Source organism: Micropterus salmoides, unplaced genomic scaffold (genome assembly GCF_014851395.1).
Source record: "Micropterus salmoides isolate LMB-PRFRI ecotype aquatic unplaced genomic scaffold, ASM1485139v1 Ms_hic_scaffold_2, whole genome shotgun sequence".
Taxonomy (NCBI): Eukaryota; Metazoa; Chordata; class Actinopteri; order Centrarchiformes; family Centrarchidae; genus Micropterus; species Micropterus salmoides.
Window position 1 is genome coordinate 49,948,078 of NW_024041150.1, and position 15,757 is coordinate 49,963,834.

The 15,757-nt window shown below is 42.5% G+C and overlaps 1 protein-coding gene across 1 annotated transcript; it reads right to left on the bottom strand.

Annotated features, from left to right (window-relative positions):
* Nucleotides 1-2,640: 2,640 nt before the first annotated feature.
* On the bottom strand, nucleotides 2,641-14,071 carry LOC119912715 (zinc finger protein 317-like). Its single transcript, XM_038732007.1, has 2 exons — nucleotides 12,026-14,071; nucleotides 2,641-3,316 (listed from the first exon to the last, which is right to left on the bottom strand). The coding sequence occupies exons 1-2, from the start codon at nucleotides 12,392-12,394 to the stop codon at nucleotides 3,125-3,127; spliced, it is 561 nt and encodes a 186-aa protein (XP_038587935.1). The 5' UTR covers nucleotides 12,395-14,071; the 3' UTR covers nucleotides 2,641-3,124.
* Nucleotides 14,072-15,757: the final 1,686 nt, after the last annotated feature.

Here is a 15,757-nt window from a genome sequence, read left to right on the forward strand (position 1 = left end):
GTGGTCAGATATGGTCATGTCCACTAATTCCACAGAGGAAATGCTGACACCCAGGGTAAAAACCAAGTCCAGTGTATGACCACGGTTATGTGTTTGCCCTTTGACATGTTGTTTGAAGTTAAAAGAAGTGGCCATATTTAAAAAGTCATTGCATTAATATTGGTGGGATCATCAACATGAATATTAAAATCGCCACAAAGAACAATTCTGTCATAATTTAAAACCAGAGTAGATAAAAATTCAGGAAGTTCTGATAAAAATCCTCCAGGCGGTTTTGGGGGATAAATTATAACAAATATGATAGGTTGCAGCCCTCCAACTTTAAGAGTGAGAACTTCAAAGGAGTTAAATTCATCACAGCGTACTTGATGACATTTAAAATTTTTCCTATACACGCTCACTAGCCCACCACCACGACCACTGACCCTCGGTTGACTAAAACAATCATATTGAGGCGGACACAGTTCAGCTAGCTGGCTATAGTCATTCATTTGCAACCAGGATTCAGTTAAAAACATAAAATCTAGATTTGCAGACAAGATAAATCATTTAAGATAAAAGTCTTACTTAAAAGTGATCTCACATTGAAGAGAGCCATTTTAAATGAGTTTGTTCTGGTGCTGGAGTTGGTGCAGTTGTCCTAATCCTTAAGAGATTACTAATATTTCTGTGTGGGATGTGCACATTTCGGTTTACTGGTCTATGCGTGATGATGACAGGAATAGAAGTCTTTGGAACAGCGCTGGGAGCAGACGGCTTTACATGCCAGCAGGTGGAGACAGTTGTTTGTGGCAGTGAGGCAGAGATCTGTTCAGTGAGCGGTGGTGCGTCCAGGTGAGCTGCATGAATGATTAGTCATTCACGTAAGTCATGTGTGGACCGCACCACATGCTGTATGTGCGCAGCTAACATTTCTGAGTCCCGTTTGTTTGGGTGAAGTCCGTCTGTCTTAAAAAGAGACATTCTTTGCCAGAAAACATTAAAATTATCCACATAACACACACGATGAGCCCTGCAGGCGGACTGGAGCCAGTCAAGGAGGCCAAGGAGTCTACTGAAGCGTTGTGTTGGACAGATTTGTGCAGCTGTGTTAACAAGGGAGAGAGAGACGAGCGAGAGGATGTGCTGCGTGAATATGCGCTGCCTGCAGCTCAAATACGATTTTAAATAGGCCTAGTAAAAAAAAATCAAAGATCAATCTGTGCGGTCAGCCTTGATATTGTGGCAGGCCGCTACAAATAAACTTATCTGCTCATGTTCAAAACTTTCTGCACATTCAGAATCTCTCCCACATATCTGAGTTCTCTGACATGTAAAGAAAAAGAGTCGCAGTGGGAGACTAACATCTTTAGCCTGTTTAAAGAGAATTCAGAATATTTTACAACATGCCCTGTACTGCATTATGTTACTGATTCGCTGGAAGTTTCCCCTCGCCGTCTAACAGACAAACCCGAATGAGACGAGGAGGCGCTCACGCCGGGGGAAACGAAACTAACCGACACCTGTGATCAGACAGAAAGCTCACGAATAATTCCACACGTTAACTTCAGCGCCTCTGATAAAGCGGCGCTTACAATCCCCAACAGAGCAAGACAGGGCTTCAGTTTTTAACGTTAAATTTTTATAGCCTGCTGAAACTACAGTACATGTCCGCTTTGGCACAAACTGTCTGCGACTCACAGCGCGAGGCGGGTCCACGTCACTCGCTGGTGTTGCAGCCAAGTTTCTTTCAGGGTGAGTCCGACAGCAGAATATCCCTCTTAGAAATGTGGAACCACTGAGATAACAGACGTTCACGGTGTATTCCTCAGAAATTAACACTTTTCCACCAAGAAAGAGAGAGTCAATTTTCCAGAGTTACACAGTTAACGCCATGTGGGTGAAATTTTAGAGATGATACTCTGACATCCCGTTCCCGTGAAGGCAGCACGAAGCTGCACCACAAGTAGCTGAAGGAGAAAATATACACGTCTCCTCCAGTCGCAGTGGACTAAACTAACAGGTTTTAATGTTGCAGACCAGTTTTTTGCAGTACTTTAAAGTTTAAACTCATATTGTTGTGAATCTTTGGTGTAAACTCACCTGAGAATTTCCAACCAACAAACGCCACCCACAATATTGCTTCCAGTGCCCCCTATCCTCCTCGGAACGCCCCCTGGGGGGCGGTACTGCCCCCATTGAGAAACACTACATTAGATCCTGGAATGGAGTAACGTTTCTGCCCTGGCTCTAGATGTCTGATCCCTTTATCTCACCAAAACAGGGAATTTAGCGTTTCTTATTTTGGAGGATGTCAGGATTGATCTGGATTAGACTAAGTCTGCATGGAAGAGGTGAAGACCTGGATATTTGGAGAAATTCCAACCAGGCTGTCAGGGAAGTGCTTTGTTAATGATTTTAAAACTAGTATGATGTTTGATACTGGAGCTGTTAATAGCAGAGTGGATCCTGTTAAAGATCATATTTGGGTAAAGAACAAATATCTAACCAGGAGTTTAATGTTTCTAAAAGCCTCTGCAGATAATGCGTTAAGTACGTCCTTTGATATCGACTGTATGAAAGAAGAAATGAAATAGTGTTTCAGACAGCTGCTTCAGCTCCGCAGGAAGGGGAGAAGTTAGAGAGAAACTAGAGAGTTTGTTACTAGAGAGTCCTCCTGAGGAGGTTTACTTCAAAGCATCAGTTACTGATCTAGAGTTAATTTAATCTCTCATCACAGGCTCAGACAGCAACCTACTCAGAGTTTTCACTAAACCCGTTTTCTGAAACAGGGCCAAGCGATTCTTCAGGAAAACACTTGGTAGATTAATGGCCTCGTAGCTACATAGTGTCTGTGATGACAGCAGGCCAGTAGAGGTTCATAACCACAATAACATACATGCTGCTCAAAATATAAAGTTACTGTTGTCTGTTGGCATTAGGAGGAGGCAGGAGGAAACAGCTAGCTTGGCTCTGAGATGTTCAACACGAAGCAACATGAGTGCGTTGGTGGCGCTGAAGGTGACCACTCTGAGTAAATGTTTTCCCACACTGTTCACACCAGTACGGTCTCTCTCCACTGTGAACACGTCTGTGAATTTTTAATTTATCTGATCCAGTGAAAGATTTCCCACACAGTTCACAGCTACGGTTTCTCTCCAGTGTCAATACGTCTGTGTGCTTCTAGGTTACGTGATGCAGTGAAAGTTTTCCCACACTGGTCACAGCTGTACGGTTTCTCTCCAGTGTGAATTCTCTGATGAATCTTTAAAGATCCAGATGTTGTGAAGGATTTGTCACAGTGCTGACGTTTGCGTCTCTCCTCTCCTCTCCGTTTCTATAACAGACAGACAGAGAAAAAGACAGTGAGTGAGATGTCATGGTGGAGCCAGCTATCTAGAAACATTAATGTAGAATCTAGAATATGTCTGTGGAACATAGGGCTGGGCAATAAAACAATCTCATTATCGTATCGTAAGAAGATTTATGTAGACTACGACGATAAACGGATATATTTTACTCGATATGGATATATCTAACAGCTTATTACACGGCGGAAATACCTAGTCAAAACCCCATATTGACGGTGTCTGTCACCCGACCATCGAAATTATTTAAATCAAAGGTAAACAGAAGAGGAGCTGTACATAAAAACCTCATAAAAATTAAAACCACAGGAGCAATAGTGCAAACTAATAGAGAGTTAAATGTGGACTCTTAAACATCAGATCTCTCTCTTCTAAAGGTGTACTAGTAAATGAACTAATATCAGATTATGATATTGATTTACTTTGTCTTACTGAAACCTGACTGGGTGATGGAGAATATGTTAGCCTAAATGAATCCACCCCTCCCAGTCATATTAATACTCACATTCCTCGAGGCACAGGCCGAGGAGGTGGAGTTGCAGCTATCTTCGACTCTAACCTACTAATCAGCTCTAAACCTAAACTAAACTATAACTCATTTGAAAGTCTTCTCTTCGTTATAGTGTACCGAGCACCTGGTCCGAGTTTTTGTCAACTTTAGTCCTTCAGGAATTGAGGGACTTTTGCCAAGAAAACAATGTGATTTTGGGGAAATTAAGGAAGAAATGTCCAAGATGAGCACGAGAATGGACAAGGCTGAAGGACTGATTGAGAAGGCAGAGGAGACGATTCAGAACACGGAGGACGCCATGACGAAAATAATAAAGTTACAAATAAGGTTGGAGAACAAATTCATGGAGCTGTACGAGAATGGAAAACGTCCGCATCTACGGTGTACCCGAGACAGCAGAGTGGGACTCTCCAACAATGAGTGATTTTGTGGAGAAGCTGCTGCGTGACGGTTTGGAGCTGTCCCAAGATGAGCTTGACATGTGCATCGAACGGGCGCATCGCTCTCTAGGCCCACCACCGCCAGACGATGCACCTAAGACCAAAGAACTTGTGCTCCGTAAGGCATGGCAGAAAAAAGGATTTACCTGGAATGGCAAACAAGTAAGTTTGACCATGATTACCCTCCTCTCATCCTAAAGAAACGAAGAGAATACGCAGAGGTGCGCAAGGATTCTGCAGATCCCCTTTCAGACTCTTTCCAGCTAGGCTGAAGCTGAAATACACTGAAGAAACTAAAATTTGACTACTGTAGATATGTCCAGTAGAGGCTATGCGGTGAAGGTCATCGCATAACCAGATGTGAACAACTGAAGCAGCTGATCTGGAGCAGAGTTGGCAGAGGAGCGGGGTGCAGCGCAGCGAACAAGAGGCGGGACCCCGGTTACAAAGAAAAACTCAGAGCCTTCAGGAGGACCTTACCTACGCCTTCGGAAAATTGAGGTTTACCCACTTTGTTGTTATTTTTTTTTTTACTACTTAAAAAACTGTTATTCAGTTTAATGGTGTGTAATAAGCAGATAAGCAAGGTTTTTGGAGGGTGTTCTTCTCAGTGAGGCTTTAGCCATTAAGGGCCTCCTCCACTGAGTGATGAAGAAGTTGCCTTTAAAGGCGAAGCAGGGTCCACCCCAGGGACCCCTACCTTGGAAGTTAGAACTACCTCTTTTTTGATGTTATTTGTTCACGTGTTCCATGTTCAGTGTTTACAAGGGTGTGCGGGGAGCCTATTAAAATGTGTGTATTTGTTCTATACTACAGATGAGTAGCAGATCAGTGAAAATGGTATCAATCAATATTAATAGCCTACACAATCCTGTAAAAAGGTGGAAAGCACAATCTAACCTTAAAAGAGATAAAGCTCAGGTTGTTTTTATGCAGGAAACACATCTGTCTGATAGCGAACATGAAAAATTGAACAAGCTTTGTTTTAAACATGTCTTTTATTCTTCTCACAGTTCGGGGAGGCGAAGAGGTGTGGCGATCTTAGTGTACGCCGCTCTAAATTATGAACATATATCAGAATATAAAGATAAGGAGGGTAGATATATAACGGTAACTGGTAAGATTGATGGTATTACTCTGAGTCTCTTAAATGTGTATATCCCCACAGGAAGCAATTGGTCCTTGTATAAACAGATCCTAGAATTAACAACAACAAGGAATTATGTGGTGGTGATCTTAACCTCACATTAAATGCTAAATTAGATTCTTCGAACAGGAAAGGTGATGCGAGAAATATTGGAAAAAGAATGGTACACCTGATGGACGAATTAGGATTAGTTGATGTGTGGAGGGACTGCCATTCAACTGATAGGGAATATACCCACTATTCACGCGCACACAATGTCTAGGTTAGACTATATCTTCATGTTTAGAAATGATCTCTTTAGGTAAAAAAATTGAGAAATAGGTCTATATCAGACCATAACCCGGTTTACGCTGATATCTGCCTGAACAGGAAGAATAGATCACACACACAAACAAAGAACGAACACAAACATTCTTAATTACCCAAATATTAAAGAGCGTTTGAAGAGAGACAAAGAGGAGTACTTAGAATATAACGATAAGGACGAGGTGTCACCGGGAACACTATGGGATGCACTTAAGGCAGTGATTAGGGGGGAAGTAATTGGTATTTCCTCTCACCTGAAAAAAGTAGGTCAGCAAAAACTAGATAAGTTGTTAGATCTGCAACACCAACACTCCAGGTCTCATAATGGTAATATTAAATCGGATATAATAAAATTTAAAAAAGAAATAGATGATTTGAACACCATGGACGTACAGAAAAAAACTTGTTTTTATAAAGCAACAGTACTATGAGGGAGGGGGGAAATCACTGAAACTTCTTTCTTATAAGCTTAGGAAACAAGCGGGAGATCTATTCACAAAATTAAGAATCCCCTAAATTATCAAATAGAAATTGAACAGGAAAAACTTCAACAATGCTTTCTGGAGTATTATATTATATTCCCAACCTCATATAGACAATAACCAGGCCATCAATACCTTCTTGTCTGAACTCGAATTATCAACAGTGACAGAGGAACAAAATAAAAAGTTACTATCCACAATAACTAAAGAAGAAATGCATTTAGCATTTAAAAGATTAAAGGAAGGGAAGATGGCAGGGGCAGATGGATTTGGTACAAAATAATGCAGGATTTTTTGGCCCCAACGTTGCTGAAAACATTTAATCGGGTGATGGAAAATAAGATCCCACCCTCATGGAGTGAAGCAATAATTTCTATCATCCCAAAAGAAGGAAAGGATAGATTGCAATGTAGTAACTACTGACCCATTAGTGTTCTGAATATAGACTAAGTTGTTCACCTCTATCATGTCAAGAAGATTAGAAACAATTTTACCAGGGTTAATACATAAAAATCAGACGGGTGTCATCAAACAAAGACTAAAGACAACATTAGGAGGGTTTTACACATAAGGAGGCAGGTTGATAAGCAAAAATTAGTAAGATCTTAGTATTGCGTTTAGACGCCAAAAAGGCAGAGTGAGGTGGTCCTTTTTATATAAGGTGCTTGAAAAATTCAGTTTCGATAAATCTGTAACTGAGGTTATTTCAGGGTTATACAATAACCCAACTGCTAGGATCAAAATTAACGGAGATCTCACTGAATCATTCATAATGGAGCGCGGGACTCGACAAGGGTGTTGCATCTCGCCCCTCCTCTTCGCCTTGTTTATCGAAGCTTTAAGCCAGTGGATCAGGCAGAGAAGGATATAACTGGAGTATGAACAGTAGGAGGGGAGCAAAAATTCCTATTCCTAATTTCAGTCCCTCCCAAATCGATCATCTTGTTGATAGTGCTGCAGGCTCGCTGCGAATGACACTCGACTCTGTAGCCCCTTATAAAAAAGAAAATACTAAAACAAAGACGGTTAGCTCCATGGTATAATACTGAAACTCGCAAATTAAAGCAAATAATTAAATTAAATAAAAATTCGTTTAATTTGGCCAGATAGTCTTAAACCTTATTGAACGATTATTTTGTTTTTTTGCCCTTATATTTCACTGACAAAGTTTGTACTGTTAATACCGGTATGTTCAACTATTAAAGCTGAGTTTATTTACTCACAGAATATCACAAATCCATTAGGCTATCTGTTATTTATAGGGTAATGTTGACATGCACATTGTGACAGTTTGACTCATAATTTATTCATATCTGGGTGCCAGTCAGGTCTCTCTCCTGACATATAAGATACTAATGTTTTTTAATCAAATGTCACAAGGGACCCATATATCAAAATATGGACGCCCCCCCTATGTTGAATGATCCCAACAGTATAATGAAAACCACACTCAGGAGTTTCTAAAAACAGCTTGTATTGGGATAATGCGCACACAACTAAAACCACAAAATTATGCGATGTCAAAAAAACCAATTGTCCTCTCAGGGTGTTCTCTTGGTAAGCAAAACACAAAATAGGCTCTTTCCCATCAATCCACAAAAGCAAAAAATATTGTCTTTTCAGTTCATTGAAAGTAACAACATAAATTCATTCCAATCTTCCAGCGAAATCAATAACAATTCAATTAATCACAAAATAAGGTTCGAGTGACACACACAAAAGAAACCAGCTGGGCAACAAAGAAACAATGCTTTGGCTGACTTACGACCAGGCGCTCTACTGGCAAAAAGATCCTGGTCTGGGCGTTTGATTATGGCGTTTTGGCGTTTGTTTCTGCAGCGGAGGCGATGATTTTTTGTAGAGTGATGTGGGATGATATAAACAGTATCAGTTTCTGAACAGGTCGTCACAACATGACAGAGACATAGTTCCTCTAGATTCAGCACATACTCAATTATTACTCAATTATTCATTTCAATGCGTAGCAAATTATTTTCACCCACACACTGTGTGAGCCCAGAAAATCATTCATCGAAGGACATCTACATGACAGGTGCCATTATAAGAGCAGCGGAGTTAGGTCTTTCAACTGATGTGCAATGTATTTGTGTAGCGAGTAAATGGACGAGCAAATGAGAGAGAGAGAGCGAGCAGCAGAAAGTGACGCTGAAAGTCTGGCAGTAAATGTACAGTGTAGGTCATGTTGTCAATTATTTTGGAGCTTTATAGCCTGAATTGTTCTCATTAATTACTAGAGCGATGGTGGTCTACACTGTCATCATGTAAAGTGTTATTTTATAGTGTAAAGTTAGATCACAGTGTGAAAACTCTACAGCTCTGAGTGTGTGTGCTCCTCTCTGTATCTAACTGTCCAGGCTCAGCAGTAGCACATGTGTGTGAGAGCAGGCACTTGTGTTTTGGGAGAAAAGGGAGGGAGCACAGTAAGATAGTAAGATAGCATCAAAAACACTTACAAAGGAAAATCTAGAAGCAGATTTTGTGAGAGTTGTATAACAAAACATACATCAATATAGTCCATCACAGTAAGAATGTCCTGTTTCCAGCACAGAGCACAAACAACACCAGTTTATTCCACTAAAGTCAGGTTATGGATGAAATAGTATGATCAGCAGAGTGCATGCAGAGGACACAGAGAGGAGGAGCAGGCAGTCAGGGAAAAAACTGATTCAGGTGCAGCAGGAAAGAGAGCCAAGAGATGATGTGAAGCCAACAAACAGAGCTAGAAAAGGAGGTGAAAGTCAGTCGTTACATGGTTTTCATGTGGACTCGGGTCTCTGTTCTGGTAACAGAACGGGACTCTATTTTGCAGCGATCTCTGACTCACTCCGGTGGAACTTTTGGATTCTTGTATTCAGCTGTAACCTGACGGGACTCAGTGCAGGTGGTAATAACTGAAGATGGTCTGTCTGCGTGAGAGAGAGAGAGAGAGAGAGAGAGAGAGAGCGCTCCGTTTATTTATTCTCACAGCTAGGCTAACTAAGTGATAACTTTGTTAAAGCACGGCGAGGAGACCCAAGTGCAGGACACAGAAAGGGAGAAGTATTTATTGTGGGTTAAAAGGATGGAATATTGAGCAGGTGAAGAGCAGGCAGACTGAAAATCGATGCGTGCTGAACCGGGTTGGTGGCTGCTGTGCAGAGCAGGGGAACTGCTGAGAGTCTGAGTGAGAGAGTCTGATCCAGCAGGTCCAGAGCAGAATCTCGGGGCTTGTTTTGTCAAAAGCCCCAAAAGGATCTTTCCCGACTGGAGCGGCAAAACAACGGCGCAAAAGCTCTTTTACCATGGCAGCGATCTTTCAGCCGGTTTGCCGAGCGCTAATAAACACTAAAGAAGAAGAAAAACAGAACTCTTCTTCTTTGTCGTCTGATAGGAGGCTGTTGTCTGTGTTGTGTCACTGGCGCCCCCTCAGTGAGCGAGCGAGCTTGCTAGCTAACCAGCTGATGTTATAAACAAAGTTCAGAGAGAAGCAGCGTCAGACAGTGAACAAGTGTTCAGGTTTGGGAGTCCGCAGCTCTAACACTTGGCTGGTTAGATGTTTTTAGGTGATATTATCTCGCAATTAGAGCCGTTCGGCTGATTCTGAGGCTCGTTTCCCTCCTGGGAAGTACACAGATTCAATACTTTGTGTCTGAGCTTGTATCAAATGATCATCTCAGGGCGTTTTCCAGCTGATCTCAGCACATTAGTGGGATAAGAAGAGAATAATTTGGCTTAAACAGCCATCGTAAGTGTTTCAGTGCAACTGTTGAGATGGGGAAGTGGACAGGACACACTGCTTTGTGATGAGACCAACCAAAGACACAAAGAGGAGGGAAAACTAAATCAGGAAAGAAATACAGAATGCTTGAATATAATATAATATAATAAGAGTTGTGTGTTTGCCTTTACATAGCCTGAATAAAAACATTTCCACTGAAATGAAGTGTTTAATGTTCACATCCGCACTAAATATGACAGACAGACCGGTCTGTGCTCCAGACAGACCGCCCCTCTGAACAGTCACGGGCCCATTTAATACCATCAATAAAGAAACATTAGTTTTCTTATCCATTGTGTTTCAAGATAAATCAGATTTGACGCTCGTAAAAGAAAACATCTGTCTCCTTGAAGAGCTGCAGCACAGGCTTCACCAGAAAGAGCATCAGTGAAGTCAACAGGTGGATTTAGAGGCTTGTGGACAGACTCCAGGACATCAATGTCCTGCCATGAGCGAACCAAGTGCCTTGTTTTTTTATCAGCTGATAAAACCTCTGCAAAGGCCCCAGGATGCGAGTGCATCCTCCAGCCCCCGGCCGATCGTTTCGGCTCTATGGTCCTCTGGAAAATAGGCATTTCATTTATTCATTTAGTTAACAGGGACAATGCACAATATATGTACTGTTCCAGATTTAGCTAAAAGCTCATTCCTAGCTGCAGTCCCTGGGCAGGTGCAAAATATTACAGTAAAAAACAAACAACAACAAAACACAACACTAATCCCAAACCCAAACCTTACATTTCATAATCTGCTTCATAATAATTCAGCATCTGCTCTTAAGAGCCCACTCCTCGTCAATGTAATGAATAGTCAGGCTCATATACGGCTCTGATGTGCGCCTGGACCAGAGGTCCGTGGTTGTGGCGAAGAATTTCCAGCTTCCCACCGCACTCTTCGTAAAGATGAGGAAAAGTATTTTCTTCCAGGGAGTTCGTACCTGGAGTCCAGCACTTTAATCAAATCCCTGAACCCGTCTTTCTGCGCTGAGTTCAGGGGCATCGTGTCTTTTGCTATGAAGTAAGAAACTGCGCTGGTTATATCCTAGCTCCTTTTTGATCGCTTTTCATATGGGGCAACGGTCGACACCATCGATTGCTGTTTTGCTACAGCCCCGCTCGCGCTGCTAACAGCAGAAGAACCACTAGCATGTTGGGAAAAACTCGTGGACGGACTAACGTTAACATGGGCCGGCATTTTCGTCCTCTCGGTGTGGTCGCTGTTGCGTTTCCCGTCTTGGTTATCACCGGTCGACAGCGTATTTTGCAGACCGTCTTTCTTTGCGCTTCGTCGCTTTTCAGATATCCAAACCACTTCCATATAATCGACAATCAGCTTCGGAAGATAGCGCGAGTTCACTTTCACCGTCGCTTTCGTGCCCGTCGGTTCCACTCATTACTCTTTACTTTCGCTTTCTTCACTGCCGGCAGCTCAAACAGCGCTCTGCTAGCAAATGGGCGTGTACTTAGACGCACAAGCCAAAATCTGACTGGCTGTTGTCCGTTTATTTCTGCTTTGTAATGGGCTGTTAGGTCTATCCATACCAAGTGAAACAGGTCAAAAGTTTATCATCGTAGTCTACGTAAATCTTATCGCGATGCCAGATCGGGATCGTTTTATCGTCCAGCCCTACGTCACGCCTACCAAACTATCATTAACCTAATGATCAGAAGACCTCTGCTGAGTAAAAACAGGATAATAATTACACAACAGAAGATACCAGGTGAGGTCGGGTCTCCCACTGACGTCTGGAGGTTTGAAGTATCGCACCGAAACTCACTCCAAACTAAAGTGAAAGTTGGAAAGCAGCCCTGATCTAACCGTTGCGATTTCATTTCACTGCTACTGTGCTGTGATTTGGACTGGATGAGGAAATAAAACGGACTTCAGACGGAGTTCTGGATCTGATCTGATCTCTGAAACAGAAAAGTTTCCTTCGTCTCAGCCTCTGAAACGGGGCCCAGGTCACGTGACCACCAGTTAACGTGCCGCTCAGGTCCCAGAGCCGTGTACTCACCCCGGTTCTGACGTCCCGGCCGGTCCGGTCCGGGTCCAGGTCTCTTCCAGCAGAACCTTTCAGTCTGACGCTTTTCCTCCTGGACGCTGCGGCCGCCATCTTGTCTCTTTCGGCCTGGAGACAGGAGCATGCGCTGTTGGTGCAGAGTCCGCAGGAAGCAGGAAGTGAAGGTAAACACTGCTGCTGCTGCTGCTGCTTCGTAAAATGTCTCATAAAACTCAGTTTGAAGACTGAATTCTTCACGTTTCCCCGCAGTTTAATAGTTGTTATACGTGTGGAAGAAACGTGTGTTTTAAAGACGTTTTGCTGGCCGTTTTTTAGCCGTCTGAACCGAGCGGGGAACCAGACTCCGTTTGACAAAACAGTCATTTTAACTACAAATGAATCAAATAGTAGCTAAAATAACCTGCTAAAAAATACTGTCGAGGCTTTTCAGACTCAGGAAGAGCTGCTGGTCAATTCGGCACACACCTGAAACACCAGGTGCTTACTGATAAGTATTTATTGAGTTTTTTTAAGACAGACTAAGACGTTCAGAAAGGGACATGGTTTATTTGTCAGATTACAACAGATTGTAAAGTGAAATTGTGTTTGTACCTCCCTCTGCTACGCAGCAGATAATTTACATTAATACAAAAGCAATCATAGAATGGTAAACAGAAATAAACTATAGTCAGTGTGTGCCAGTAAAGTGCCGTGTGTTTCAGATGACGCTCCGTAACTTGACCGTCTGTATTATAAGGAATGGAAGAAGCAGGCGGGTCTCCGAGGAGGAGGTGAAAGGTCAAAAAGCTTTAATCCAAACCAAATCAAAGGTCCATGAAGTCTGTGGGAAGTTGAACTTGATTCATTCCTCAGTAAGACGTCTCCTCTCTGCCTTCAGACGGGGCCCCAGAGGCCTCATGGGCCCTCACTCTGAATTCTTCAGTGTAACTGAACCAACGTGAACGGTCATCCTTTCATTCTTAATAGTTTTCTTTTCCAGTAAAGTTTAGTGATAATTTCAAACAAATACATGTCACGTGTATCTGAGCTGGTCCCAGGAGCAGACTCATCAAACTCTGTGTTACACTGATTGATGTGTCCTTTCTCATGGTCAGACCTCCTCCACACATAATTAATATTAAAACAACAGTGGACAGCATCTTGATATTATTAGTTATAGGTAGAAAACAATTCCACAGTTGGTGCTCCAGGTTCACGTGCTGTATCACGTGATGACCTTGAGAGCTGCAGTCTGCGTACAAAGGCCCCGTGTGTTCATGGGTCCTGTATTTTATCGGGCCTGAGAGCAGCAACAGTTTGTTAAAAGCCAGAAAGGCCCCTTTGTCTCTCGTTCAGATGTTTAATTCATTTTTGAATCCCGGCCTTCACCATAACTTCCCCTACGGAATTGACTGGCCGGGTGTGTGTGTGAGAGCAACAAGGCCCTGAAGTTCAGTGTTTCTTTCACTAAACATCTTAAACATTATCCTAATAAACATCTTAATAAACATAAAACAAGAAATTTAAACTTGCTCAGAGGGACTACCCCTGGATACATTACCCTTATTATGCAAAAATAAACATCTTAGGAAAGTAAAATCAGCTCATTTAGAATTAGAGTCTGAGAACAGCAACAAAGACAGAAGTAACAGAGCAAGCTCCCACAGATCAGTGAGGCAAACAAGACCTGCAGCAGATATTCCTTTTATCTGAGAGTTCTCTGTACATCTCCAGCAGGAAGACTCTGACTCAGAAAGCGTCTCAAAGATCTGGTTCTGGAGATTATGCCGGCCAGAGGGTCGTAAAACACAGGAAGTGTTCCCAGGAATCAGATTTTGATGATTCTGCAAGAACAGCAGAAATCCAAGTGGTTGGTGAACAAACATCCCTTTAAACAGACTAAACTTACCTCCTCCCAGGTGAACTGCTCGTCTGGACTCTCCCTCCATGGTGAACCCGGTCCAGTCCCAGACGGCAGAGGAAATTCAACACACCGTCACAGTTCAGAGCAGAAGGGAAGTTCATTTATCTGCAGCTGAGCATTCAAAAGCAGAGCAGTTGTATCCCGTGATGACTTCGTCCAGGACGGAGGGAACGACGCTCCTTTACACTTCAGTCCGCTCGGCACCTGGACAAAACACCTTTGGAAGCAAGACAGAAGTTTTCTCTCTGTCCACTCATCATCTGGAGCAACAGATGGTTTGTGTCCGTAACTAGTATGGATGTTCAAATCATTTGTCCCATTCACACAGTAATTATCAGGCCAGGTCCACTCAAACCAAACATTTGTGAAAAGTCCTGCCAGGGTAAAGATCTGAAGAAACTCGTTGCAGTGTTGTCATGTAGACAGTGAGACGTCCGTTATCTGCTGTGTTTGATGTCAGATTGTGTGCCACTGCCTGCTTTGTTTACCATTTTATTAGCCTCTGATTGGCTGAACGTGGCTTTACGGTTAGGGTCATATCGGCGCCTGGTGGTTTGGCGAGCTCTTGGTGGCACGTTTTTGCGGTTTCATGTAGACAGAGATTTTTTGTGAACGATGGAGGAAAAACTCAGTTTATAAAAATACGTACTTGTAAATCATTTCCCGGTTCGCACGGATCTATTTTTGGGAGCGTTTAAGAGTGAAATAGGCGCACGGTAGATCCCTGCACCTAACATTAAAGAAATGAATCACACAGTCGCTATTCTCTGTCTGTCTAGTATTTTTGGGTAGATGCATTATAAATAAATACATTCATCTACACTTAGCAAACACATTTTTGGACAAACAGGATTTTCATATAGAAAATCTAAATTTAATACCTTGTTAAATGGTGATCAAGAATTTTTAATAGCCTTAATTTTCTCCAAATTTATTTATTAACTTTTAAGACTTTTTAAGACCCCGCGGACACCATGTAAAAAAGAATGTAACCTACAAAGTAGACCTCTCAGGTCGTCTGGAGCAGGTCTGCTTTCTGTCCCCAGAGTCAAAACTAAACAAGGAGAAGCAGCATTCAGTTATTATGCTCCGTATATCTGGAACAAATGCCCAGATAACTGCAGGTCAGCTGAAACTGTCAGTTCTTTTAAATTAAGACTGAAGACTTTTCTTTTTACCATTGCTTTTAATTAAATTAAAATGTAAGGCTGTGGATTAATATTGTACTGCACTGTGACTTTTACTATCCTGTTTTACCCTGTTTTTTTTTCCTATTTAACTCTTTAAAATGTATTTTATCCTGTTTTATTTTCTATTTCACTCCATCCATCCATCCATCATCAACTGCTTATCCTGCATACAGGGTCGCGGGGGGGCTGGAGCCAATCCCAGCTGACATCGGACACAAGGCGGGGTACACCCTGGACAGGTCGCCAGTTCTATTTCACTCTTTATATGCTGTTGTTTTTTACATTTCCCTTAGTTGCTTTTATGTTGTTGAAATGTGCATTACAAGTAAACTTGCCTTGCCTGTGTTCTGGTCTGGTCTCACTGTCTGTGTTCTGGCCTGCCCTGGTGTTCTGGTCTGGTCTCACTGTCTGTGTTCTGGCCTGCCCTGGTGTTCTGGTCTAGTCTCACAGTCTGTGTTCTGGTCTGCCCTGGTGTTCTGGTCTAGTCTCACAGTCTGTGTTCTGGTCTGCCCTGGTGTTCTGGTCTAGTCTCACAGTCTGTGTTCTGGTCTGCCCTGGTGTTCTGGTCTGGTCTCACTGTCTGTGTTCTGGCCTGCCCTGGTGTTCTGGTCTGGTCTCACTGTCTGTGTTCTG